The sequence below is a fragment of the Dipteris shenzhenensis genome, chromosome 7, assembly GCF_047967505.1.
Source record: "Dipteris shenzhenensis isolate YYH24624 ecotype China chromosome 7, Dip_SZ_1.0, whole genome shotgun sequence".
NCBI lineage: Eukaryota > Viridiplantae > Streptophyta > Polypodiopsida > Gleicheniales > Dipteridaceae > Dipteris > Dipteris shenzhenensis.
Window position 1 is genome coordinate 4,609,922 of NC_141602.1, and position 26,977 is coordinate 4,636,898.

The 26,977-nt window shown below is 45.4% G+C and overlaps 2 protein-coding genes across 4 annotated transcripts in view; both read left to right on the forward strand.

The window, feature by feature from the left end:
• LOC147899845 (uncharacterized) overlaps nt 1–26,977 on the forward strand; it is a 360,557-nt gene that overhangs the window by 162,067 nt on the left and 171,513 nt on the right. The gene's annotated exons all lie outside the window — the stretch shown is intronic.
• Nucleotides 1,091–26,831, forward strand: LOC147899846 (uncharacterized). The gene is made up of 3 exons (XM_087377062.1): nt 1,091–1,337; nt 8,400–9,008; nt 26,770–26,831. Exons 1-3 carry the CDS (start codon nt 1,091–1,093, stop codon nt 26,829–26,831), a joined length of 918 nt encoding a protein of 305 aa, XP_087233188.1.

The following is a 26,977-nucleotide window of genomic DNA, read 5'->3' on the forward strand; positions in this document are numbered from 1 at the left end:
CTGTAGCTCTGATGTGAAGAGGCTGACATGCATTATAAAACATCTCCTTGTATTGATCATGCACCAGATAGCTGTTATTCACAATGAGGAGTCTTCTATGTGACAGCCTATCATGTGGTATTTCATGAAAAGAGATTCTCAACCATAGAGGAGCATGATTAGAATGCGTAAGGGCATAATACCCACAAAATAGTAGTAAGAATGCCAGAATGTTGCGGGTTGATTTTGTACCAACGATTCAGTCAAGCCTGATATGAAGACTATAACACACACACACACACTCACAAAATCTCACATTCCCACAAACACAAGGGGTCAAAAATCCAAAGTTGTCAGAATTGAACTTTTTTAACATCATTCTGGTCGTCTATTGGATCTGAGAGATGACGCAGGAAAAATCATCAATTTGATGCGATCTCCTGAAATAAGGTTCCAAATTCCAATATAATTGGATAATTTGAATCACAAACTCATTTGCTAGTGCAGTATTAGGTGTCTTGGCATTCATAACTGTTTTGCCCTGATAAGTGGCACTGAATCTGATGCAGGCACTAGAGAACTGCTCCAAACTTGAAACTAATGAGATAAATTGCATCACAATGTCTTCTACTAGGAGCATACCAATTTTTGTTGCAATTGGATCTGGTTTGCCTTAATTTTCAGATCATATTCCTTTTTTGCTGGCGCAACTGATGATCTCAGGATGCCTAAGCCAAGCTACAAGAAAGTTTGGGAATTTTGCATTCTATCCTTGCTCAGGGTTCATCGAATTCAGTGTATGATTTACATTTCGGTAAAATTTGCATCTATGGATCAGTTCAGAGTCTTCCACTGATATTCCATATCACTCGGTTCAAGATGCTAGTGCTCTAGTGTAGCCTTGGCTGCAGCTTCTCCCACTGACTAAGCGGTAGCCCCTCTCCTTGGCGAGGCACTTGATTATATTTTCTCTGGCTAGAGAGGCCCCTGCAACTTTCGAGAATCGTGGCATTTCAGAGAAGCCCCTTCCCTCAGCTCCCCTTTGGATAGAGGGACAGGGGTTATGTACACTATTGATCCACTTCCCTCTGAAGGGATTCTTTGCACCCCTATGACAGGTTTGGTTCACGGGAACTCTTTTGCAGCAATAGCAGATTTCACGGACTTCCCAGAGGAGGAATTTGTGCCTTCTACTTTTGGTGAGACAGTGGTTGGGGTTTGTGTTATTGACAGGGTGTCTTCTTCCTCAACTGGACGAGTTCTTTTCCCTGTGGATATTCTTCCACTTGGCTCGCTCCCTCGCTCATTAAGCAAGAGGTCTTCCCCCATTGAGGGGTTTGTTTCCGCCACTTGGTCGGGTAAGATGTTTCATGCTACTTCCTCCGGTCCATGAGGATTGTTAGTTGGAACATATAGGGAGTTGGTGGTGTCCCCCATCACCGCGGCAGATAGCTGATCCAGAATCAGCTTCATCCAGGTGTTACTGGTGGCTCCATTGATGTCTTATTCATTTAGGAGCATAAGATGGATACCAGAGATGCACAAAGTCGGATAAATTACTTTCAAGCCACACTTTTTGGTCACTTGCTTTGGGCACTAGCGAAGGTACATGTATCTCAGTTTCGGACTCTTTTCTCCCCTTGGTTGTTAGACACGCAGTTATCTTTTCCTCTAGAGCCTAGTGGATTCTTCTTCGGATTGGGGGACGTAAGGTTGGATTTCTCAACCACTACGCCCCTAGTAATAGAGGGGATCGTGTCCCGTTCTAGAAGGAGTTTCTCTCCCGAGCATCCAGTCTTTGGCTTGTGATCTAAAAGGGTGAGACCCATAGATGCATGCGATCAAAGTGGTAGAACTTTCAAGTTCTACATCCTTCTTGAGCTGCTGAAACTCGTCTTCGGAAAATGTAACTGTTTTTGCGGTCGGTGGAAGCGGGTTAGGATTGGCTGATTGTAAGTCCATTGCCAATCGAGGTGTGAAGGCCAATTCAAACTAGTTGAATGATTTGTTCGTTGCAAGAAAAGGAGGGCAAGAAAGAAAAAGGAGAGCTGGGGGAGGGGATGAGATTGAGGCGGGGAGGAGGATAGGAAAGGGCAAGCGCTATAAAGTGTGCAGAGAATATAGTGGCAGACTCGCTTTCCAAGATGTGGGCTATGTGAGTGGCTATCAGTGTGTGTGTGTGTGTATGTGTGTGACATAACGGTTATTTGCAGCATGATGCATATAAGGACATGGTACGTGATGCCATTGCACCACTTTGGGCACATAACTTGATTGCGTTGATTATGCATGGACTACCTTTACAACTTGAATGCACTATGTAATTTGTGAGTACATGCACATTCACACACTCACACTCCTATTTTCAAACCCTAGTCTACGTATCAGCCTACCTATAACCCTCCCGCTCACACTCGCTCTCACACACATTCACACCCTCCCTCACACTCACACACACCCTCATTGATCGCCTAGGAGGGGAGGGATCCATGCTTGTTGATTTGATGATACGGATATTGTTATACGTAGATGACGTAGCCCTCATTTCCTCTTCGGTAGCATGCCTATAGAGGCACTTAAGAGGTCATAGAGGAGTTTTGCAAGGAGAGAGCTGTGAATGTCAACCTTGGCAAGACCAAGGTTATGATTTGCAACACCTCATGGGAAGTACTTCATTAGCACAGCTTCACTTACCAAGGATTCACCTATGTAGTGTAATCTTCGTGGGGCGAGTTTTCACGATGACTCATGGAGTTAGGGCATGACTCACGCGAGGGTAAGGAGCTTTGGCTCGACTACAATGAGAGTGCTTTCAGAGACAATTTTAGGACCCTCCGACGGGATGGCTATTTGATACGCTTGTGAGGCCGATAGCCATGTATGTAGCACCTTCTAGGGGAGTGATCTATCTGCCCTTTTGGGGAAGTGACCTATCGTCGGCGATGACAAATTAGCGGAGATTTGAGAGGCTACATGTGATAATGGGGTCTAGGATGATTTGGAGCAAGCACTTTGTCCTTCATTAGATCGTACAGGTTTCTCGGAGTGTTTCTGGCAATTCTTGCTCTTCTTCATCAACCTTTTCTATAGATGACTGTGAAATTGGTGAGTCTATCTCATGTGTGTTTGAGGTTTTTCATTCTGATTCCTCATTAAAGATTATATCTCTGGAGATAATGACATTGCGGTGATGGGATCGTACAACTTGTATGCTTTGCTTTCTGCACTGTAGACAACCATGATGCACTTGTGTGACTTCACATCCAATTTCCTGTGATGATCATCATGTATGTGGGCATATGCTATGCGACTAAATATGCGAAGATGTCGAATGTGTGGCTTGTGTCCAGTGAATGCTTCATAAGGTGTCATACCCTGAATTGGTTCGGTAGGAAGCCGATTAAGCAAATGGTTTGCAGTGGCTATTGCTTCTACCCAATACTGATTCGGAAGATGCTTCTCACTAAGCATTACTCTAACAGTGTCTGCTAAAGTACCATTTTTCGTTTCAGCTCTTGCATTTTGTTGAGGAATATCTGCACAAGTGAATTGTCTTCGAATGCTGTGACTTCTGCAAAAGTTCATGAGTGCTGAAGACATATATTCACCTCCTCTATCTGATCTCATGGCTTTGATCTTTCTACCTGTCTGGTTTTCTACCATGGCTTTGAATTCTTGAAATCTGGAAAACACTTCAGATTTCTCTTTCAGAAAGTAGACCCAACAATATCTAGTCTTTGATGAAAGTCAAGTAGTAAAGTGAACCATTGATGTTGCTGGTCTGGGCATAACCCCATACATCTGTATGTATCAAATCAAGAATACCTCTTACTCGAGAGGTGCTTCTGCCGAAGTTGGTTCGCTTTTGTTTGCCGAAGAAGCATACTTCACAAACTTTTCCAAGAAACTGTAGCTTAGGAATCCCAATTGCCATATTCTGATTCCTGAGATCTATCAAGCTCTTGAAATTGACATGACCATATCTCTTGTGCCATTTTGCAGATAGTGGCATCTGTTGCGGTTGAGCTGATATGGCATGCAAATCTGGTACTGGAGCTAGCATTCTATACAAGCGTCCTTCCTTGACTCCCTTTCCTACTAGTTGAAATCTTCTGGATTTGTCTTTGATAGTGCATTGATCTCTGTCGAAGATGACTCGATAGTTGTGTTTTGCCATTTGACCTACTGACAAGAGGTTCTTGCTGAGCTTCGAAACGTAGAGTACATATTTCACCAATCCTTTCGTACCAGTGAAGTTGTTCATAGGAATAATGCATGTCCCTTGAACTGGATTCGGTGTATTATCTGTCGTATAGATGACATTCTTATGACCTTCCAATGGTTTCATCTCTGTGAACCATTCTTGATGATTTGTCATGTGAGATGATGCACCGCTGTCGATATACCAAGGATCCTGATCTGCTTGGTCGACTTAATAGCTGAAATCTTCTTTTGTATTGAAATCTTTTGTGTAGATACACTGTATCAGTTTTCTGCATTTCCTTGCTTGCAAGAAACATATTCCCATGTTCATTTGCATAATGACTGTGACTAGAATGTCCACCACGATGGTTTTCTCTTCCGCTGAAAGTCCCTCGATTGCTACTGGATTGCCCGCCTTGGTCGTACTGCTTCTTGTGGTAATCTCTTTCATAGTGTCCAAACTTTTGACAGTAGTTGCATTGGATGTTTCACACGTTGGTGGATGCATTCCCTTGTCCTTGGAATCTTTTTCGGTTGGAATGATTTTCTCTTTGTTGATGCTAATGTTGTTGAGGCTGATCTACCTCTGCCTTCGCTCCTGCCTCTGCTTCTGTATGAAGCTGTGAATGCCTAATCATTAGAATGACCTTTGCGTGCATGAATGGCCCGAGTCCTGAGTTCTTCACCAAGTAGCACTGACTGAAAATCTTCTAGTGTCGAAATTTACCATTGAATGGTAATACTCTGGACTAGATTCTCGTATCCCTCTCCTAGTCCATTCAAGATGACTTTAACCATTTCTACTGGATTCATGGTCTCTCCTGCTATGCTACGAGTTGATTGTTGTAGTCTTTGATTCTAAGTACGTAAGCATGACCGGTTTCGCTGCTGTTCCGGAAACTCTGGTTGATTTGGTTTCTCAATGTGAGAATCCTGGAAGTGTTCTTGGACTCGTAGAGAGCTGCGAACATATCCCATGCTTCTTTTGATGTCTTGACGGTGTTGAGTTGTCCTAGCATGACATCTTGCACATTCTGCTTGATCAGATGATATGCATACTCATCTTTCTTATCCCATTTTACTTGTGCTTGGGCAATGGCAGGATTTGCTACAGGTGCGGAAACTGTTGGTATAGCTATAGATCCCGCTGCCAGTGCTGTGACAACTAGTGGAGTAGCGCTACTGCTGGTTGGATCGTCCAATGGTCTAGGTGTAGATCCATCAACAAAATCCCATTTGTCTTGAAGTACAAGAATGGTCTCCATTCGGTATTTCCATGTGCCGTAATTGGAGTTGTCTAGCTTAGTAGATGCCTCCAGATTAAGGTTGCTAGACGTAGACATGGTGCAAGAAATGTACTCAAATGTGTCGTGAAAAATCACAGTTTGAATTGACTACAAAACACTGATTGTGGCGAGTGAAATCTGAACGGTCGGTGAAGTAGAACTGCAATATATACTCTGATCTGAGTTACAAGGCTTGTGACAAATGATGCTCGGAATAGCCAAGAGGCTTTACAAGGCTGAAATAAAGTGCACAATGTCGTGAAATAGCCAATTAGGCTTTACAATGATGGCATGTAGGTGTTAAATCAAATTATGTGCTATCTGCCCACTCTTCAATCAACAATGCCTCTGAACACTCTGAAGAAAGCTCACTGAACTGATGAACGTTTGGTAATGTGATGATGTGAAACCGTATGTGAGCGTAGGGACTGACTCCGAGTAGGAACTAGTCGGGAGTTTTGAGCATGGCTTAGATTGGCAACTTAGGGAAATTCAAAGCGTATACTCTATGGCGATCGATCTAAATATACACCAACCGTCGATCGAAGAAAGGACACCTCTTACATGAGGCAAGCCTTTGCGACGAGTTGCAACAAGACCTCATTGAAAGAACCATTTTTATCCACCCAATCTTTTCAGAGTATAATTTTGCCAAAAATACAGAAGAGTTAAGTGTGAAAAGCTCCATTGCTTAGGAGACACTACTTAACAAGTACTTAACAAGGATGAAAGATGAGGTTTAGGGTAGATCTCGCATAGTTGTGTCGAAATGTGTGCATGATGTGACGAGCGCGTAGAGTACGAAAAATCGAGCGATTTTTCTTTTTGGAGCGTCCTCAAATTCTTCCTGGATCAAGAGATACGACTTGATCTAGGTGGAGGGACAAAAAAGGGTGCAAAGTGCTCAATGATGATGTGGCAGTTAGGGATCAAGGGATGTGCCTAGTGGAGCAGTGATGATGTGGCAACTGGGTGCACATGCGGTGACTGTGTGTGTCTTACAAGATGTAATTGTGCCTGATAGGGGACTATCACGTGGTAGTGCTAAGGTGGCACTGACTGGCCTAACCCAGGGTCAGGTTTACCCAACCATGGTTAGGTTGACTAACCCAGGGTCAAGTTGACCTAACCTAGGTACAAGTCAACCTAGATGACATGGCCTTGCTGACTTGGCAATGATGACGTGGCAGATGACATGGTCAAAGCTGATGTGGCATGCTGACTGGGTCAAGGTGATGATGTGGGACGATAGGGCTAATGTGGCATGATAAGCTGACGTGGTAGGATAGAGACAGTCAATGATGTGGTGGTAGATGATGTTGGTACTGTGCTCCCCTTTTCTCTAGCAGCCACTACATATAGATTGGGCTCTCATTATCGTCCTTTGTGGCGACCAATTACTTCTATGCTTTCGTCTTTTGTTGTGATTCCTCCTTTAGAACTCCAGGACGGGCTGGAAGATTGGACTTTGACTTCTCCAGGGTCCTCTTCTCGTCCTTTGAGGCTATCTCCGATTACTATACGTGCATTGTATAAAATCCTTTTGCCTCAATCTTGGGTTTCAGAGAGAGGTGATACTGTTTGGCGAATGCATCGCCCAGCCAAGTGGTGGAGGAAAAGATTACAACAACTTTGGGCCTATAAAGTACCTCTTCAGCAACAGGTTTTCTTTTGGCGAGTTCTTTTGGGAGTGTTTCCATCTGGACAGCTATTAGCTCATCCACATATTGCTCCTGCACTTTGCCACAAATGTTCTGCTTCTTTGGAGACTGTGCCTCACTTGTTTTGGCATTGTCCATGCTCTCGTGAGTTTTTTGATCTGCTTTGACAGCACCTGCGAGTGAGATTTCCATCTGTTCCGTTTGGGAAGTTCTTCTGGCTATTTAAGTTTCATCCATCCAGACCGGAGTTTCATCTTTTCTTCGTTTGCGTTCGCTATTGGCACTATGGACTTTATGGACATATAGGAATTGTAAAGTCTTTGGTGATCCTACTTTCTCTCTGTTTGGCTTTTTTAGGCATTCTCTGCAGCAATCTTTCTTTGATTGCTTGCAGACCCGCTGCATAGATCATGAGGTCTTTTTGGCATATACTGAAATTTTCAGTTGACGTAATTGTAGCACCTTTTTTTGAGGTTGCTACTCATATAATATAATCAATCAAAGATTTCACCAAAAAAGTGTGTGTGTGTGTGTGTGTGTGTGTGTGTGTGTGTGTGTGTGTGTGTGTGTGAGCCGGTGAGAGAGGTGGAGACGAGCCTCACCTGCATCCCGTACAGACTCCCCGTCTGTCCGTACATCCGTACGGTAGCCGCATGTTCACCGTACAGCCGTACGGTCTGATCCGCCTCTTCCCTGCGTAGCCTTTCGTAACTCTGCCTCTGTTTTTATCGTCTTGCCGTACCTTTTCTGAAACCTCTTCCAGACGTCCGTACATTTTCGTCCTTTTCCGTACAGCCTGGTTTCCCCGCCCAATTTTATTTCTCCGAACAGCTCTTGCGTGCCTTTTCAGTACCCCCATACCGCTCAGCTTCTTCCATACAGCCCCCTCCGTACAACCGTACTTTCCGTACAGTCCCTGCTTCTTCCTTCTTTCCGTTCAGCTCGCATCTCTAGCTTATTCTTTGTCCGTACAGTCCTTCTTTGCTCTGCCCTTCTTTCAATCCTGCCCTGCTTCTCTTCATGGAAGCTCAGTTCAAAAGCTACTCTCGTAAGGAGTCGACCCGGGACTCCAAAAGACAACAGGTTGATTTTTCTACTACAGATTCGGTCGACGCTCACTATGTCTTTGATATGCTTAAAGATGAATTTCAGTACAGCCGGAAGGAGTGGGCCAAACCTCCCCCGGCCATCAAATACAAGTTGAAGCTTCCATCATTGGTTGCTCCTCTTCGAAAATTCTCTCAGCAAGCAGTTATTATCTTCTTCCCAGGAAAGCTACCTTCAGCAAATGATGTGGCTCAATGGGTTCAGGCATTGTTGGGAGGCTGCTTTGTTGAAGGGGTATATTTTGCTTCTAGGGGTTTTTACGAGGTGCATTTTTCAGATGCCTCATATCGCCAGCAGATTTTGGAGATGTCGCCCCTTTTCTATGGCAGACAAATGGTGCATGTCATGCCATGGTCGCCAAACAAAGATTACCACAGCCTCATTCGACATCATTGCCCCGTATGGGTTGAGGTAGTGGATTTTCCAGACTATATGAGGGCTGAGTTACCAAGTTTGGCAGCCTCTTTGGGGCAAGTTGTTTGCCCACCCCGCCCTTCGGGTAATCGCAATCGCTTTTGTATTCTTTGGGATACAGATCACCCAACCCCTCCTTCCATTGCGGTAGAAGTGGAGGATGTTCCCCTTGGTGAAAAATATTTTGACTTGAAATGGGGAGTTTTTGCAGGTGCTTGTTTCACATGCCATAAGTTCGGCCACTTAGCCTCACAGTGTCCTGCAGTTCTGCATCAGCTTCCTCCCACAGCTATTGCTCCAGAAAATACTCCCCCTCCGACTTATGCCTCGGGGTCTAAGGCAATGCCTACTAAACTGGGTGATGTGGCTCTCAAATCTGTCCCTTCCAAAGAAAATGTACTTCAGGTTTCAGCTAAGCAAAAGGATAAGGGTAAAGGCAAAATTTCAGAATCTCATGTCTCTCCCCAGGGTGCCTGGCAGCAACCCAAAAAGGTTTTTGCTCTCAAACCACGTCCACTACAATCTCGCCATTGGGATGCCTCAATTTCTACCCCTGGTCAGACCTCTTCCCCTGCTGACAGCCTTGCTTCTCAACTGTGGGTTGATGTGCTAAAAAGAGGCATCCCTGTATATGATAATGATGAGGATCATAGAGCTAATGATCCAGGAGCCCAGGTGGATGTTGATGTCATGGCTGAGGCCTGACAGTTTACACTCTATTCTGCCTTTTGGTTTGACTGTACATATCTTTTATGTCTACTTCAATTACTTGCATTACATACAATGTTCAGGGTCTTTGCAATGCCAATAAGTGGAGACTCTTCTGGCATTATGTACATAGAATGCATCCCGATGTGATCTCCTTACAAGAACACAATCAACATTTCTTGGCTGGTCAGCAAGGCCACTATGCTGGTTATGATATTTTTTATGCTGGTACAATGCACTTTTCGGGGGTTTGCATGCTTGTAAAACATGATATACAGCCCACGGTGGCCCACAATGATCCTCAGGGTCGATGGATGGTGATCAGGTGCACCTGGCAGGATACTCTCTATGAAATAGCATCTGTTTATGCCTCACAAACTTCTGCGACTAGAGCTCAAATGTGGGACTCCCTCAAACAATACCCATGGCTTTCCAATGCTTTTTTGTGTGGAGACTTTAACAATTCGCCTGCCTCCCAAGATAATACTACTCATCGCTCTCACATGATCCCCACTGAGTTCCGACATTGGGAAGATATGCTCTCATCTCTGCATGCTGAAGATCTATGGCTCTCAACAAGGGACACAGATATGGGTTATACATATCATCACAATGCTTTTAATCATTACTGGGCTCGACTTGACAGATGGTATTTGCTGCATGCTCAGCAGTATGCTGATTTCACATGTACATTGCGGATTGATCACTCCCTCCTGCTATCTGATCATTTCCCAGTATGCTTGACATTATCAATAGCACGTCTGACAGATGATATGCCTTTTTTTGGTCATCGCTTGCTCCATGTTAATAGTGCCTACTTGCTTCATCAACAATTTCAGAACATGGTGAGAGTGGCTGTCCGTCCCCTCCTCTTACATGCTCAGGAGGATATGGATTTTGCTTGGATCAGCCTTGCTCATCGTTTACAGGCTGTTATTCAAGACTATGGACGGAGTTACATGGAAAACCTTCGGCTCAAGATAAACTGGGCTCAATCCCACAAGCAGCAAATAGATGCAATCAGTTCTCATAGGCAGCTTACTTCTTCTGAACAGGATTCTTGTGCTTATGCGGTTCATATCATCCATCAAAATGATCTTCGCAAATTAAAGAAGTGGCAAATTCGAGCTCGTATGAAACCCCTTTTGGATAAAGGCTGCTCCTCCAAAGCCTTTTTTAAAAGTCTCCATGCGGATAGGCGAAAGGAGGATATTTGCAGGATCAAGAAAGCTGATGGCACCTGGACCACTTCCAAATCAGACTTGGAATTGCAATGTTCTCGTCACTTTCAGCAGCTCCTTTCCTCTCAACCTGATCATTTGATGCAAGTAAATGCAGCCAGGTCTCAATTTCTTATGCATGTTCAGCCCATAGTATCTCGGGAACAGGCCCATGCATTGGAGCAGCCTTTTATGCTTAGTGAACTGGAAGATGCTTTGAGTCATCTACGCAAAAACAGCTCCCCTGGTTGGGATGGACTGACTGTTGAATTCTTCCGTGCATTTTGGGGTGATCTCAAGAATACTCTCCTTCTAATGATCAATCATGCTTGGGCAGAACAATCTCTACCTTCATCCTGGAAACATGGCCTAGTAAAATTGATTCCCAAAAAAAGGTTGTGTGAGACGATGGCTGATTGGCGGCCTATATCCCTCATGCCTGTCATTTACAAACTCATTGCTAAAATGATTGTCCTCAGGGTTCGCTTCCTCTTGCAAGCAGGACTTCATCCTAGGCAGTATGGGTTTGTCCCCAGAAGGCAGATCACTGACAATATCTCCAATGCCTTGCTTGCGATTGAGTATGCCAAATATTCTAAACAAGATGTTCTCATTCTGCAAGTAGACATTGCGAAAGCTTTTGATACTGTCCATTGGGATTTCATCTCTCAAACTATGCAAAAATTGGGATTTGGCTTTCGACTTGTCCACATCATTTACTGGCTTTATTCTCATGCCACTGCACAGTGCTTGCTTGGTGGTGGGTTGTCAAGAACCTGGACTATGACTCGCTCAGTGAGACAGGGTTGCCCTCTTAGTTCCTTACTGTATGCCATTGCTACCCATCCGTTACTCTTGCATATGGACTATCTGGCAGATACAGGACAGCTTCATGGTTTGCAAATTCCAGGGGCACAGTCTTTTCTTGCACAGGCTTATGCTGATGATTCATTCTTCATGCCAAGGAATTCTCAAAGTGATCTTTCTCGTTTGATGCATACACTGAATGATTTTGGCATAGCTGCTGGACTGCATATCAATTTTCAGAAATCAAAACTTCTAGCTTTGAAAGAAGCTGATTGGCATGCACTGTTTTGGCCAGGCCACATTATCTCTTCCCTTACTATTGTCAGACATCTCGGATACCCCATTGGCTGGAATATTACTCCGCAACAACAGCTCAAATGGGTGCTTCAAAAGATCAACAAGAAGCTGGAATACTGGCATTTGTCCACTTGGCCTCTACATGTTCGACTCCGGATAGTACAGTCCATCATTATGGCATATGTGCAATTTTATTTGCCTCTTCTTCCTTGGTCTTTCAAGCATTTGGCCTCTTATATGTCCCAAGCTATGGAGATATTTTGGAAAAGCAAATCTCTTAAAAAAGCTTTGCGACTATTACCTATGCAGTCTATTTGTTCACCCAAGACTCATGGGGGGCTGAATATTCTCAATCTCCAGGTTCATATGTTGGCAAGAAAGAGCACTATGATTGCTGATTTTTTTCAGCAAAAACAACCATGGGCTATTATGTTAGCAGCTATGTGTGGAAACATGGCTTCCCATGCATATGGGCATTGGATTACAGATCACTGGGAAGCAGTTTTATCTACCTTTCAGGGAAAAATTCCTGGTTGCCCTGTTTCTACTGCTTTTCTTCATGATTGGAAGAGAATTCTTTCATATGCAAAATGGACAGGTGCTTCCTCTCATCATGGCAATTCTTTTCGATTGGAAAGCATCCATTGGAGCAAGGTGTTTGCATCGCCTCTCGCTTTACAGGCACCTATCAAAGCATATAATCTCATGAAATTGGGCATAAGATTTGTTGGTGATGTTGTGGATCAACAAGGCTATACACTCTCATTTCCACAAGCTTGCAGGACATTCTCTTTGGGTCTGCATCATAGATCCATTTGGAGAACACTTTCAACTATGTTGCAGCCATTTGTTCCGGTTCCTCCACTGTTTGCACAGGACAGATTAATGGACTGGAATTTGACTTCCATACCTCCTGCTACACATACACTCTCGATACACAATCTGACTTCCTCGAAGGTTTACAGATTTCTTCTTCCACAGCCATGGATTGACAAGCATGCCAACACTCTCTGGAATTTGGATAGGCCTTTATCTTGGTGGCAATCCCGTCTCATGAAAATCTGGAAAACCAAATTGCCATTGAAACAGAGGCTTTTCTTTTGGAGATGTATAGTGGGAGCCTTTTCCATTGGGGTGAAATTGGCAGCTCGCCGCATTGCTTCTCCTTTCTGCCCCCGTTGCTCTCATCCCCGCGAGACAGTTCCTCACTTATTATGGTTTTGCCCGCACTCTCGCACATTGATCACTCATGTTTCTCATTTACTGCGGCTTCGGTTCCCTTCTATCAGATTTGGGAAACTTTTCTGGATGTTTGGATGCTGCTCATCTCAGATGTCTCCATTACTCCTTTTCTTTCATTGGACTCGCTTTTGGGTATTATGGACCATCTGGACACAGAGACTGCATTCTAGGATGGGTCAACAGTTTCCTCAGGCATATATTTTCTTCAGAATGTCCCTTAAGCAGTCTTTACATGACAGTCTTGCTGCAAGGGATTTGGATGCTACTTGCCTTGAAGTGTTCTCTACTTGTTTTTGAGTTCTTCTATCGGGCTCTCTTTCGGAGTTCTTTGCTAGTGTGTGGGAGACTTCCCATATTGTAAATTCATGAGCATATAAATACAATGGATTTTACCAAAAAAAAAAAAGTGTGTGTGTGTGAGAGAGAGGAAGAGTCTTTCGGAGTTCTTTGCTAGTGTGTGGGAGACTTCCCATATTGTAAATTCATGAGCATATAAATACAATGGATTTTACCAAAAAAAAGTGTGTGAGAGAGAGGAGGGAGCGACGTGACAGAGCTGAGAGGAGGAGCGCCTCGCCTTGATCCCCCTGCGGGTTTTTTTTTGGTCCGTACGTTCCGTACGTCCGTACGTCCGTACGGTCTCCATCCCTGCGCAGATCTGCGTGCATGCCCGTACTGTCTCCCTGCTCTCCATCTTCTTTCGTACAACGCAGAAATAGCCTAGCCTTTCCGTACAGATTTCGTCAGCCTCTCCGTACAGCCTAGTCTCCTTGTCAGCTTCCGTACAGCCTAGCCCTTCGTCAGCTTCCGTACGCCCAGCCTGTACCGTACCACTTTCGTTCAGTTTCTCCTAGTCTTCGTCAGTTTCTCTATACAGTCCAGCCTACGTACAAATTTCCTTTGGTATTTCTCTGCAATTCATCATCGTCCGTACAGACTTCTCCGTACAACCCCGTTGGTGGTCCGTATAGCATAACCTGCTTAATCCCTTTCGTACTTCATCCTCGAGCTCCTTTTCTTACTAAGTCATGGCAGAGTATTCATATGAAAAAACATTTCAAAAGGAGCGTTCGGCTCCCTGCAAGAAACAAAAGCAGGTTGAGGGTCAGCATGACCCGATGCATGACACGATTGAGGCTCAACTAGTATATGATGTAATGCATGAAGGATTTGCAGATACGAGAAAAGAGTGGAAAGACTCGGTTCCTTCAGTTGGCCTCATGGTTGAGGTCGATGAAATTGTGGATCCAGTCAGAGAGTATGCCAAGAATGCAGTCATATTATTATTTCCAGGCCGGATGCCACCTGCTGCAGAAATAGGCAACTGGCTGACACGCACATTGGCTGGCTCTTTTGTTCGTAAAGTACATTATGCAGCCAGGGGCTTTTTTGAGGTTATCATGGTGGATGAGATCCACAGACAAATGCTTTTGGAACATTCACCTCTCTTTTTTGGGCAGCAAATGGTGCATGTCTTGCCATGGTCTCCCACAAGGGACTTTCAGGCTTTAATCCGACACAGATGCCCAGTCTGGGTTGAAGTTGTTGATTTTCCCCAATGCATGGCCTCACTTTTGCCTAAAATTGCAGCCTCTTTAGGTAAAGTGGTCTGCCCACCACGGCCAAATGGTAATTCAAACAGATTTTACGTTCTCTGGGATAATGATAACCCCACACCGGACTCTTACTCAGTCACGGTGAATAATGTGAACATGGGGAGTGCATTTTATAAACTCAAATGGGGTTTATTTGCAGGGGCTTTCTTTGAATGCAAAAAGTTTGGACACATGGCTTCACAGTGTCCACTGAACCAACATAAAATACATCATGTCACCTTGCCAGTCCACATGCCCACTAAAGATGCTCCTACTCCAGTTGCCAACAAAAATAAAAGCAGTAGACAGCATTCTGGGAGTCAAGATAAAGGCAAAGATTCAGTAGCTATCAATGCGAATCTTACTTTACCTTCGTCTCCTGCTACTCAATCCTTGTCCAAAGGAAAGCAACCTTCAACTGATGGCTGGCAGAGCCCAAGAAAGGTTATATCTGCTCGAAGAATTCCACCCCCCCGCACTTGGAATGGTGCCTCTTCTAGCGGAAACACCCCAGAGATCAATACAGGAATTGGAATTACATGGGCTGCAGTAACAGCCAGCAGAACACTCTTCCCTGAAGAAGAGGTTGCTGCTTTGCTGTCCACTTCTCAGGCGACTACTTCTTCTCAGGGGCGAGGCCTCGACCCTAAGATAGAAATGCAAGGCTGACCTCATACATTTTGCTGCTGTACATAGTTGTTACATTACTATAAATATCTGTATATATGACTGCTCACATCACCTCTTTTACACTCAATGTCCAGGGCATGTGTGACAGTAGGAAATGGAAATCTGTGTGGCTGTACATCAACAGATTTCAGCCTGACATAGTAGCATTACAAGAGCACAACCAACATATTTATGCAGGCAAGACAGGACACTACTGTGGGTATGACATTTTCTATGCTGGGGAGCACTCTTTCTCAGGGGTTGTCCTTCTGATTAAACATGAGCTTCAACCAGTCATTGCATTAAATGACAACAAAGGCAGATGGCTTGTTCTCCAATGCATTATAAGAGGAGAGGTGTTTGAATTTGCTTCAGTTTATGCACCTCAGTCATCCCGAGACAGAACTGTAATTTGGGATGCTATGCAACAATACCTGTGGAGATATCATGCCTACATATGTGGGGATTTCAATAATGCTCCACAACAGGGAGACAACACTTCCAACCACGATCATATGTTATCTCCTGAAAGGCATGCCTGGTCTCAACTACTTTTGCATTTGGATCTAGTTGACCTCTGGAAGGAATTGCAGCCTCAGTCACCGGGCTACACTTTTCAACATAATGCTCTTTCCAGTCGCGGTTAGGCCCTCTACTTCAGATCATACCTCCACCGCTTCAAGGGCTACCCCCTTGGAGCCTCGGGAGGCTAACGCCTTGGAGCCTAGTGTTCAGGACCCTTTCTCCATCCCACCCCAGGATCAAGCTTTACCCCCCTCAACAGCCCAGGTTGTTGGCACCTTGTCTGCAGCACTTCTTGATCAGGAGCCTCCTTCCATGGATAGAGGGAAGGGGGTCTTACATTCTCTCCCTACTTTGATAGGAATCCTTCAGACCCCATCCCCAAGACTGGCTCAGCAGAACTCCTTTTCCGCTCTGGAGAATCTCTCTGATGTCCCTGATGATGATTTTGTACCTTCCACTTTCAAAGAGCCGGATATCGGCATCCCTTTTGAGAGATCTTTCTCGATCAGCTCCGGTGGAGGGTTCTTTTTCCGCCACCAAGTCGGGTAAGGTATTCCAACCCGCTTCCTCCCGTCAATGAGGATAGCTAGTTGGAAGGCGGCATCCCTGATTGCCGTCACAGACATCTGATCAGGAATCAGCTCCATCCAGGTATTTCAGGTACACAAACTGGATGTCAGAGATTGCTCCAAGTCATGTAAGCTGGATGTCAGAGATTGCTCCAAGTCATGTAAGTTGCTTTCAGGCTGGACTTTTTGGCTTCCTGCCTTGGGAACCAGAGGAGGTACATGCATATCAGTTTCAAATTCTATTCTCCCTCTAGTCATTGGACACGGTACCATCACCTCCTCTAGGGCCAGGTAGGATTGGGCATCTCTCCAGCACAGCAATTTGCCCCAGTACTGGAGAGTTGTGGTAATGAACCAGGTTCTTTTGGCACTGTTTGGTTTGTGTGTTCTTGCTGGTGATTGCATCACTCAGCTCATTAGACCAGTCAGGAACTTTTTATGGAGTGGACTTGATGGCACGGCAGATGTTGCACGGCGAGGGTGGCCTGGGAGACCGTTATTCTCCCTACATGTGAAGGGGGCCTTAATATCATTGACTCGGACTTGCAGTATAGGGCATTGCTTTGTAAGGTGGTGGTGAGGGGACTCATGCCTGGGGAGGACTCTGGAAGGATTTCTTTTTTGGACACATTCAGGCTTGCACACCTACCTTGGGAGATGATTGGGTGGATAGCCCTCGCTAGATTTTTACTTCCGCCTCTATCAGATCTCCTGCCTCTTCTCTCATGACTGCCATCCTGAAAGCTTGGGGGAGCTTCAGGAACACTCTTCGAATGGTTCCGCCCTCTACCCTCGAAGATATTGATAGGCAGCCGATCATTTGGAACGATAGTATACTTGATGAGCATGGCAGACCACTGCACACTTCCCATTACATGCAGTGGTCTAGATGGGAGAGAGGCCCTGCCTACACAATAGGCACTTGGAAGGCTTTTATCAGGCTACCTGAGGATCAGAGACTACATTCCGTGAGTCACCTCAGAGGGGTAGCACGTAGGGTTCAGCAGATAGATGCAACCATCCCGGTGGAATGGACAATTGAGGCATATGCCTATTACCCCATCACTTGGATGGAAGCTTTTTTTAGGACAACAGTTCCTCTACAGGTGATCGCTCTTCGAGGTCTCGGGGAAGATGCACTAGTCTTTGACGTTGGGGTTGGAGTAAACTCTCTAGATCCACGGATGATATTCTTCTAGAGGTTGCCTATCAGGATTGCTGGTTTTGTGGACCATGGAGCGGGCTTGGAGTGGTACTTAGACCCCGACCCTCGGCTCTTGGCCCTGGGATCTTGGAGGTTGTGGTTATATGGAGGTGCACCTATCAGGTGCTTGCAATGGGACCCAGGAGAGTGGGAGTGGATAGATCATGGGCACTGAGAGAGGGGGATTCCCTTCTTTCGTTTCACGGTTGGTAATTTTAGGAGATTTCAGCTGAGCAGTAGGGGTTGGGTTCCATCCAGAGCCCCCCATTGGGACAGCTTCTTCATCACCGCAGATTTGCGTAGGAATTTCGGGAGGAGGCTCTGGAAATCCCTCAGAAATAGAAAGATCACTCTTTTCTTTTGGCTTTCTATTCATGGAGGGATTGCAGTGAACTTGTGGAGATCACAGTTTGGGGCTGATCCCACTTGCCCTCGCTTTCATTCTGCAGAGGAGTCAGTGCGACATTGCCTTTGGGACTGCAGTCAGGCGAGGACTGTTTGGAAAGGGGTTGCTCGGATACTCATCATTTTTTATACTTCCCCTTTCTTCATGACTTGGGGCTCGGTCATATGGTTATCCCTTACTGGGCCCTAGGTGTTTTATGAGGGTGAGCCTTCTTCTTGGGCACTCTCGATCCGCCAGCAGGTGATAGAGCCTTGCTCCCTTCAGGATGTACCACTTACTCCGTTCAGAGCTTCAGAGCTTCGCATGCTTCAGTGGACACCTCTTGGGGGATTTTGGCTAGCATTTCCTCTTGGCACATTTGGAGAGCCAGATGCACAGAGACCTTGGATGGCACCCAGATACACCCATCACAGGTGTTCACGGGTATTTGGAGTGACACGGTTTACACTTTGATAGCTATATGGGCTAGCATGCAGGGCCTTCACAGGCAGCCTCTTCTAGGAGGACTATATTTCTTTGAGTTTGGAGGGGTTCTCCCTTTTTTTCGGAGGTTTCTACCGGATTGAGGTGGCACTATCAGCCCCAATCCTTTCTTTTTGGCTCTTGAGCTTTTCATGCATTGCATGGTGTATCCCGTATGGAGCTTTCTCTAACGGTTTTCTTTAATACTTAATAGAAGTCTCTTTTTGCAAAAAAAATAAATAAATATGTGCTTGGTTTCCCTTTCGGGTGATAAGCCTTATGTCATTTTCATCCCAACTGACTTGTGGCACCGCCCTCTTGAGTTGGATAATCTTTTCGTCATCAATGCATTCCTCTTCCTCTTCCATTTCAAAATAGCTAAGGTAATTGTCTTGCAATCCTCCAATACATAAAATATTCTTGTTATTTGGTATGGCTTGCTGCTCTCTTACATTTGTATAAACATCGCATTTGTTGATCTTGTTATGTATTGTTGCTGTAATTCGTGTCCCATGGATTTGAGCTAAGTGGTGACTATTTCTTGGACCTTGGCTACAAGCTGTGGTGTAGGAGTTGCAGTATTGCATTGCTGTAGGACTTCTTGGATTACCTCTTGTCTGCCTTCATTCTTCATTTCTGAAACTATCTTCTCTAGGGAAGCAATGTAGAGCTTTGCATCTCTGAGTTGGTGTTGTAGGAAGTAGATCCGCTCATGTGGATCAAGCATGCTCTGAAATATGTGAAAAGTCAAGGCATAAGGAGGTGGTGTCGATGGAAAAAGCTCGTCTTTGGGAACTCCATGCTGGGAAAGGTCTGTGCAATCTGGGACCCCTTTTTGAAAGCGAACACCCCAGACTGAGCTAGGGGATCAGCTCAACTTGAGGCTCGGTTGGACGACGACCCCCCTCTTGTTGCGAGACCTGCTGCGGGAGCTAGGTGGCGCTGCGGGCTAGCGAGATCGGAAGAGGAGGTGCAAGCGTAGGATGGCTTGTTGTTAGCTGGAGTCGATGGAAAAAGCTCGTCTTCGGGAACTCCATGCTGGGAAAGGCCTGTGCAATCTGGGACCCCTTTTTTGAAGCTTGTGTTAGTGCCACATGGGAGGCTTGACCCTAACCGTTCTGACCTTGACACCTCCTTTGAGACTAGGCTATGCATAGGGATTCATTTTTGTGTACAGTTAGTTGCTGCACTTTGGGCTCATGCATTGAAGCCAGGGATAGGGCTTTTCCATTTGCAGTGATTCATCGTTTCTTGTGCATCTGTTTCCTACCTTGCATTTGTATGGAGGAAACTAATTTTAGCAGGCCTCCTGTTTTCTTAGAGGTTTCCTCCAAACTTGATATCACGTTCCTCCCGGGAAGAGATTGATAGGCAGCCCATCATGTGGAACGACAGTATTTTAGATGATCGTGGCAGACCACTGGGTGCCTCACTCTACATGCAGTGGGCCGCGCTGCAGTACTTTGTCAATGTACTCTTTCTGTGACAGAAACAAAAGTCCCTTGGACCTGTCACGAGTAATCCGCATGCCAAGAATATGATTTGCATCACCCAAGTCTTTCATGTCAAAAGACTTATGCAGTTGTTTCTTCAAAGCACTAATCTCATGCTGAGATTTACTGGCAATAAGCATGTCATCCACATATAGAATGAGTAGCATCAAATTGCCATCCTTTGCCCGTTTGGTGTACAAGCAATGATCGGTCTCACACCTATGATACCCTTGGGACTGCATGAAGGCATCAAACTTCTTGTACCATTCTCTTGGTGCCTGCTTGAGTCCATACAAGCTCCTCTTGAGCTTACACACAAGCTGCTCTTTCCCTTTAACAGCATATCCCTCTGGCTGACTCATATAGATCTCATCATGGAGATCTCCGTGAAGAAAAGCTGTCTTCACATCCATCTGACATAAATCCATGTCGTCATGAGCAACAAGAGCTAACACTGCTCTTAAAGTAGTCATCTTGACTACAGGGGAAAAGATCTCATCAAAGTCAATGCCCTTCTCCTGCTTAAATCCCTTGGCAACCAATCTGGCCTTATACCTAGGTAAAGCATTTGAATCAACTTTGACTTTGTAAACCCACTTGCATGGCAAAACCTTTCTGCCTGCAGGTAACTGCACCAAATCCCATGTATCATTTTGAAGTAGGGAGTCCATTTCTGACTGCATGGCTTTCTCCCACTTCTTTTTCTCTGTTCTTTCCATAGCTTCCTTGAAGCTGGAAGGCTCACCACAATCTGTCAGCATGATAAAATCAGCCACATTATTGGCTCCTGGAACAAACCTGGCAGGAGGCCGTTGTACACGGGTGCTCCTCCTAACAAAATGTTCCGGATTAGGCTGCTGTCCAGCCTGTTCGTCATGCATGACGGGTGGCTGAACCACCATATCTGGCTGTTCTACAGCCCCATCTGCTGGCATATCCAGTGGTGCATCATTGGCAAAATTATCTGGCTGATTTTCAGCCTGTATACCCTCTTGAACAGGGTTATCTGCAGCAGCCTGCTGCTGCATATAAATGGGCATTCTTTGCTGTCCAACATCATCATAAATAATCCTCCTGTATTCCACAGGTTGCACGGGTTCCTTGTGTACACTATCCTCTTTAAAGATGACATCATTGCTGCGTATAATCTTCCGTTTAACGGGATCCCATAACCTGTACCCCATTTCACCTTCGTCACCATAACCCATAAAGATGCATCTGATAGACTTTGGCTCCAGTTTGGTGCGCAGTTCTTTGCGTACATGAGCAAAGCACTCGCAGCCAAATACACGTAAGTGCTTATATGAAGGTGGCTTGCCAGACCACACCTCCTCTGGAACTTTCAACTCCAAAGCCTTGTTTGGCGACCTGTTAATAATGTGAACTGCTGTTTGCACGGCTTCTGCCCAAAAGCCATGGGGTAATGCAGCATAAGACAACATACATCGAACCTTCTCCTGAATAGTTCGATTCATCCGCTCACTTGCACCATTTTGAGATGCATTATGAGGGGCTGTGAGTTCCTGTTTGATGCCCTTAGCTTGGCAAAACTGCACAAAAGCATGTGACACATACTCACCCCCATTATCGGATCTGAGGCATTTCAGCCTGCGACCTGTCCGATTCTCAACCTGAGCGACAAACTTCTTGAAAGCATCTAAGGCATCGCCCTTATGCTTCAAGAAATAGACCCACACTTTGCGTGTGGCATCATCAATGAAAGTAATAAAATATTTTGCACCCCCTAGTGATAACTGTGGCATCTCACACAAATCAGTGTGCACTAGATCAAGTGGTGCTCTATTCTGGGGAGTTCTCCTCTTATGAGGAGTCACAGAATGCTTGCCAAATATGCAATGATCACAAGTAGGCAAATCTGAAAAAGAAAGAGACGGCAGATAACCCAAACGTGACAGTTCTTGCATTCCTTTAACAGACATGTGTCCCAACCGGCTATGCCACAATGAAACCTTTGGCAGCTCGGTTATGGCAACAATATGATTACCCACACTGGAAACATAAAAAGAGTACAAGGTATCACTCTTAAAACCCTCAGCCACTACAGCCTGGCCATCAGTAATCACCCATTTGGAATCCCCAAATGTGGTGTGGTAACCACTGTCATCCAATAAGCCAGTGCTAATCAGATTTTTCTTGATTTGCGGCACATGGCGGACACCATCAAGCATGAATATGCGTCCATCAGGAAATACTATCTGTATACTGCCAATCCCTGCAATCTGACATGCATAGTTGTTCCCAAGATGAACAACTCCATGAGTACCTGTGTAGGAAGTAAACCACTCCCTATGAGGAGTAACATGAAAAGAAGCACCTGAATCCAAGAGCCAGGTGTGCATGTCATGGCCATCAATAACCAAGGCATGTGCTATTACAGCAGAAGAGCATAAAACATCATGTATGTCACTGTCACTGTCCTCTGCTGCAACATTCACTGCATCCAAGTCATCTGCCTTGGCCTTGCCTTTGCCTTTGCTTGCATTTCCTGCATCCTTTGTTTCAGCCTTCTTGGCTTTCTGATCCCGTATGAACTTGAAGCACTTGGACTTCACATGTCCCTTTTTGCCACAATAAAAGCATTCAATATCCTTTTTACCACGGGACTGACTTCGGGATTTGGACTTACTAGCAGATCTCCCCTTCTGCTGAGTCCTGCCTCTTTCCTATACCTGCAAGGCATTTGAAGACTTGCTGCTCGCATTATTCTTCCTACTCATCTCCTCCATAAGGAGTGAGCTCTCTACATCAGCATAAATAAGAGTGACATTCGAATTTGACAGGGTGGTCTTGAAAGTGTCCCAACTCTCAGGGAGGGTACACAGCAAGAAAGTAGCCTTGAACTCCTCATCAAGATTCATTCCCTGTGCAATCAGCTGTGTAAAGATGGCATTGAACTCACTCAAGTGTGAGGTCATAGCTGTACCTTCCTTCATGCGAAGATCAACCAGCTTTTTCAACCAATAAACCTTACTGGCTGAGCTCTTTTGGGCATACAATTCTTCTAGCCTTTGCCATAGACCATAAGAGGTCTTTTCAGCCTGAACATTGAACACAAGAGTGTCAGAAATAGTGAGCATGATAGCTGCCCTTGCGGACAAATCAAGCTCTTCCCAGTCATCAGCTGCCATGTCAGATGGCTTGACACCCTTCACCCTTATGGGCTTAGAAATCTTCTTTGATAGAAGTACATTCAAGCACTGTTCTGCCCATAATGCATAATTGTGTGCTCCTTCCAGTTTCTTTATGTTCAGAATTGAAGAATCACTTCCCCCTGATGCCATATCAGATAAGGAAAGTATCTGACTCACTGGAAGTAAAAAGACTGAATAAAAATTCTGATTTCTCAGAAAAAAAAAAACCTGCTCTATTAAGAGCCAGGAGCACTCACAATAGTGCTGTTTTTTTACTGTCAGGAAAATCTGCAGCAAAACAGTAAATGTCCCTGCAAATACTGTACCTTCTGACACACTGTACCGTGCTCAAAGAGGCATAAAAACAGTAATTTCAGACTGCTGCAGCTGCTCAACAAGTGCTTAACAGTGCATAATCAGCTGACAAAGCACAAACACTGCTGTAAACACTGCTGTACTGGCTGTACTGATCACTTCTCCCACCTCAGATGAGGTATTGCACTGAGTTAATATGCATAAACCACTTGGCAAACACCCAAAAAAAAAAAATGACACTTCAGCCTGTCACAAAACCTGCAACAGAAAATGAGATAAATCCCAAGCAATCACCCTTCTGCCAAGGGGATAAAATGCATCTGAAGATCTCTGTCGGTGACCCAAGTGCTATCAAACAAAATCTGGGCAAAAGCCCCTTGATCTGACACCTGAACCAAGTGAAGAACACCTCAACACTGAGGTAGCATGCAATATGAAAATCTCTCTGACAAAATCATCCAACAGTGTAATGCATATACTGCCCTGTGTAGAAATGACATACACAGATCCCAACGTACAAACACTCAATGAGGAACCTTTTGAGCACTGTCAACGATGGACAGTTAGGGACCGAGTAAACTCGATGCGCCCTGGCCAAGCGTGGCTCAACTGAGGTTCTCTGAGTTTTGTACAAGAAATGTGACCTGCAAGAAAATGTCACCTCGACACTGCGGAAATCAAGACAAATGTGTGCTCTCTGGCACCACACTGCCTCAAGGCATACAAAGCATCACCTGCCGGGCAAAAGCCTTATGATCTGCTCACCTGTAAACTGAGATTCAAACCCAGTAAAAGCATATGTCCTCTTGCAAAATCAAGGCATTACCTTCCCAGAACAAAATAACTGTGCAATCAACCACACACTGTGGTTCTCTTTTCCTCAAGCACGAGGTAAATGAAGGTACTTGCTGTACTTTCAAGAAAACACAGTTCTGTGAACTGAAAGATGATCCTGAATCAAGAGGAATGAAGAGCAGAGTGCTCTTTCTCCTCTCTTTCTTCCCCAAACAAAAAAAAATCTGCGCCTGCTGTACTTCCTGTATCTGCGCAGTGTACGGAATCCCAGAAGAGGGGAAACAAAAAAATTTCGAAAGTGTTGCCCTGATGTAGCTCCCTGCAGGTACGGCGGCGTCGTCCGTACTGTACGGACGCCCGTCGTACGGACTGCCGTACAGTCGTGTACCTGTATGTGCGACGCCCGAGAGCTGCTATGCAGCTATAGCAGCTGCTATGCAGGAAGAATTTGGACACGCTCCAAAAGGGAAAAGTGATCATCTTTTTGAGCTCTACGTGCTTGTTAAATTAGAATCATTGTATGCAATTATACACTACCAATATTGAAATAAATCAATTGGTAAGACCTTTGCAACAAATGACAAATCAAAGCATGAATGCACACATCATTGTCATAAGCATGCCAAAAGCACAAGTGCATGAGATGACCATAGCAGACAGCTGCTGACGTGACGCGGCGCCGCCCTGCTGCAGTTAGCAGCTGCTATACAGTCCGCGCCCGCGCCCGAGCTAGCTCCCGTGCCCACGCTCGATGCCCGCGCTTGCGCCCTGATCCGATCCGTGCCCACGCTCGATGCCCGTGCCCGCAATGCCGTCGCTGCTCGAAGCCCGTCCGTACGGCTGTACGGACGACGTACGTCCGTACGGCGCTGCTGTTTTGCTGGCTAGGTAGAGGTCGAGGGGCAAGTGGCTGGTCAAGGGTAGAGGGGAAAGGTGGCTCTGATACCAGTTGAAGGGCCTGAAGGGGGAAGAAGAGCAAGAGGGAGAGAGTGAGAAAGAGAGAGGACTCCAAATGTGCGGGTGTGAAGTGATGAGCCACACCACAAACTCATTAGTTTTATTAGGATTAGGTTTTATCCTATGACTGTCTTAAGACAGTCATAGATGTCTTAACTTTAATAAAGGGGTGGCAATGTGCCTTTACCCCAACAAAGGTTGACAGGACATCTCAGAGGGAGTGCAGGGAGGATCTTGCAGATTGAGACAGCCCTTCCAGAGGCTTGGATAGACACAGATGATATGCCTCACTTCCTCCACTTGGGCAGGTACTTTCTCGAGAGGCGGGGTTCCACTTCAGGTCTTAGCCTTCCAAGATGCACAGGAGGATGCTTTGGTTTTCAGTGTCCAGGATGGTGGCAGATTGCTCAGATCTACATATGATATCTTGCTTGAGTCTGCTTTTCAGCCTATCAGGGTCGTAGGCCTTTTGATGCAGGGATCAGATTCAGAGTGGTTCTTAGACCCTGACCCCCAGTTACTCTCCACCGGGTCTTGGAGACTCTGGCTCTATGGAGGAGTTCCCATCAGGTATTTACATTGGGACCCCGGAGAGTGGGAGTGGATTGACGCGGGGCATCGAGAGAAGACCATCCCCTTCTTTCGTTACATGGTCAGTAATGCCAGGAGATTTCAGCTCAGTAGTAGAGGCTGGAGACCCTCCAGAGTTCCTCATTGGGAGACTTTTGGTATTACTGCGGATCAACAGAGGTACTTCTGGAGGAGGCTCTGGAATTCCCACAGGAATAGAAAGATCACTATCTTCTTTTGGCTTTCTATTCATGGAGGGATTGCAGTGAACCTTTGGAGGTCCAGATTCGGAGCCGACCCTACTTGCCCTCGTTGCCTTTTTGCTTTGGAGTCTATTCAGCATTACTTATGGGACTGCAGACAGGCAAGATTGATTTGTATGGGGATAGCCAGGATCTTCAGTCACTTTGCCCATTCCCCACTTTTTATGACTTGGGGCTCGGTGGCTTGGCTTTCTCTTACAGGACCTCAGGTTTTCTATGAGGGACTTGACTCCTCTCGGGCCATTTCGGTTCGACGTCATCGGGTTGAGTTCTGCTCGTTGGATGTGGTTCCACACCGTCCTTTTACAGCTGTACATGCCTCTGTGGATACTTCTTGGGAGATTATAGCGAGCATCGCAGCCTGGCATATCTGGAGAGCCAGATGCACAGAGGCTATGGAGGGTACTCAGGTTCATCCCTCGCACACATTGGCTAGTATCTGGACAGACATCGTACACACTCTGCTGCAGGGGGACTCCCGTGCAGCCTCAGCTAGGAGGGCTTCTTTCTTCAGGGAATGGAAGGATTCTCCTTTCTTCTCTGAATCTACTACAGGGTTGAGATGGCACTTTCAGCCTCAGCCTTGGTTTCTTTCCACCTCACTCTGAGGGGTTTTTTATTATCCTCATGATTTCATGATGTATTCCGCTTTGAGCTTGCTCTCGCGGGTTTTTGTTCTTACTTAATAGAAGTCTTTTTCATGAAAAAAAAAAAAAAAAAAAACACTTGATATCACGGTGCTCGCTTTGATCTTCATTGATGCCTTAGCCCTAGCATTTTGAGCTGTTTGTAAGTCTGCTGGTTCTTTGTGATTTTCCTCCTTGTCTTCAAAGTTGTGTTTGATCAGATTGATGAATGTAACTTCTGCAGGCCAGTTTGAGACAAAGTTGAGTCTCAATAACAATTTGTTTCTTGCTGCCTGCTGGACATAATTGGCATGTCTTTTTACTTAACTTCTATCGTACAGGTGTGATTTCTCTTATAGACAACTTAGTTATTTGGTCACGTTCTTTTCCGAAGGTTTGAAATTCAGGAGGTAGATAGTTGGATCTAAATGGAGTTTGCCAAATGTTTTCTT

Bases quoted from the DNA above. Each gene is read 5' to 3' on its own strand.
- LOC147899846 (XM_087377062.1), top strand. From the start codon at position 1,091: ATGACAGGTTTGGTTCACGGGAACTCTTTTGCAGCAATAGCAGATTTC. The intron at 1,338-8,399 runs GTAAGATGTTTC...TCTTCTTCCCAG, and splicing joins TGTTTCCGCCACTTGGTCGG to GAAAGCTACCTTCAGCAAAT. The intron at 9,009-26,769 runs GTGATGTGGCTC...TAACTTCTGCAG, and splicing joins GGCAATGCCTACTAAACTGG to GCCAGTTTGAGACAAAGTTG.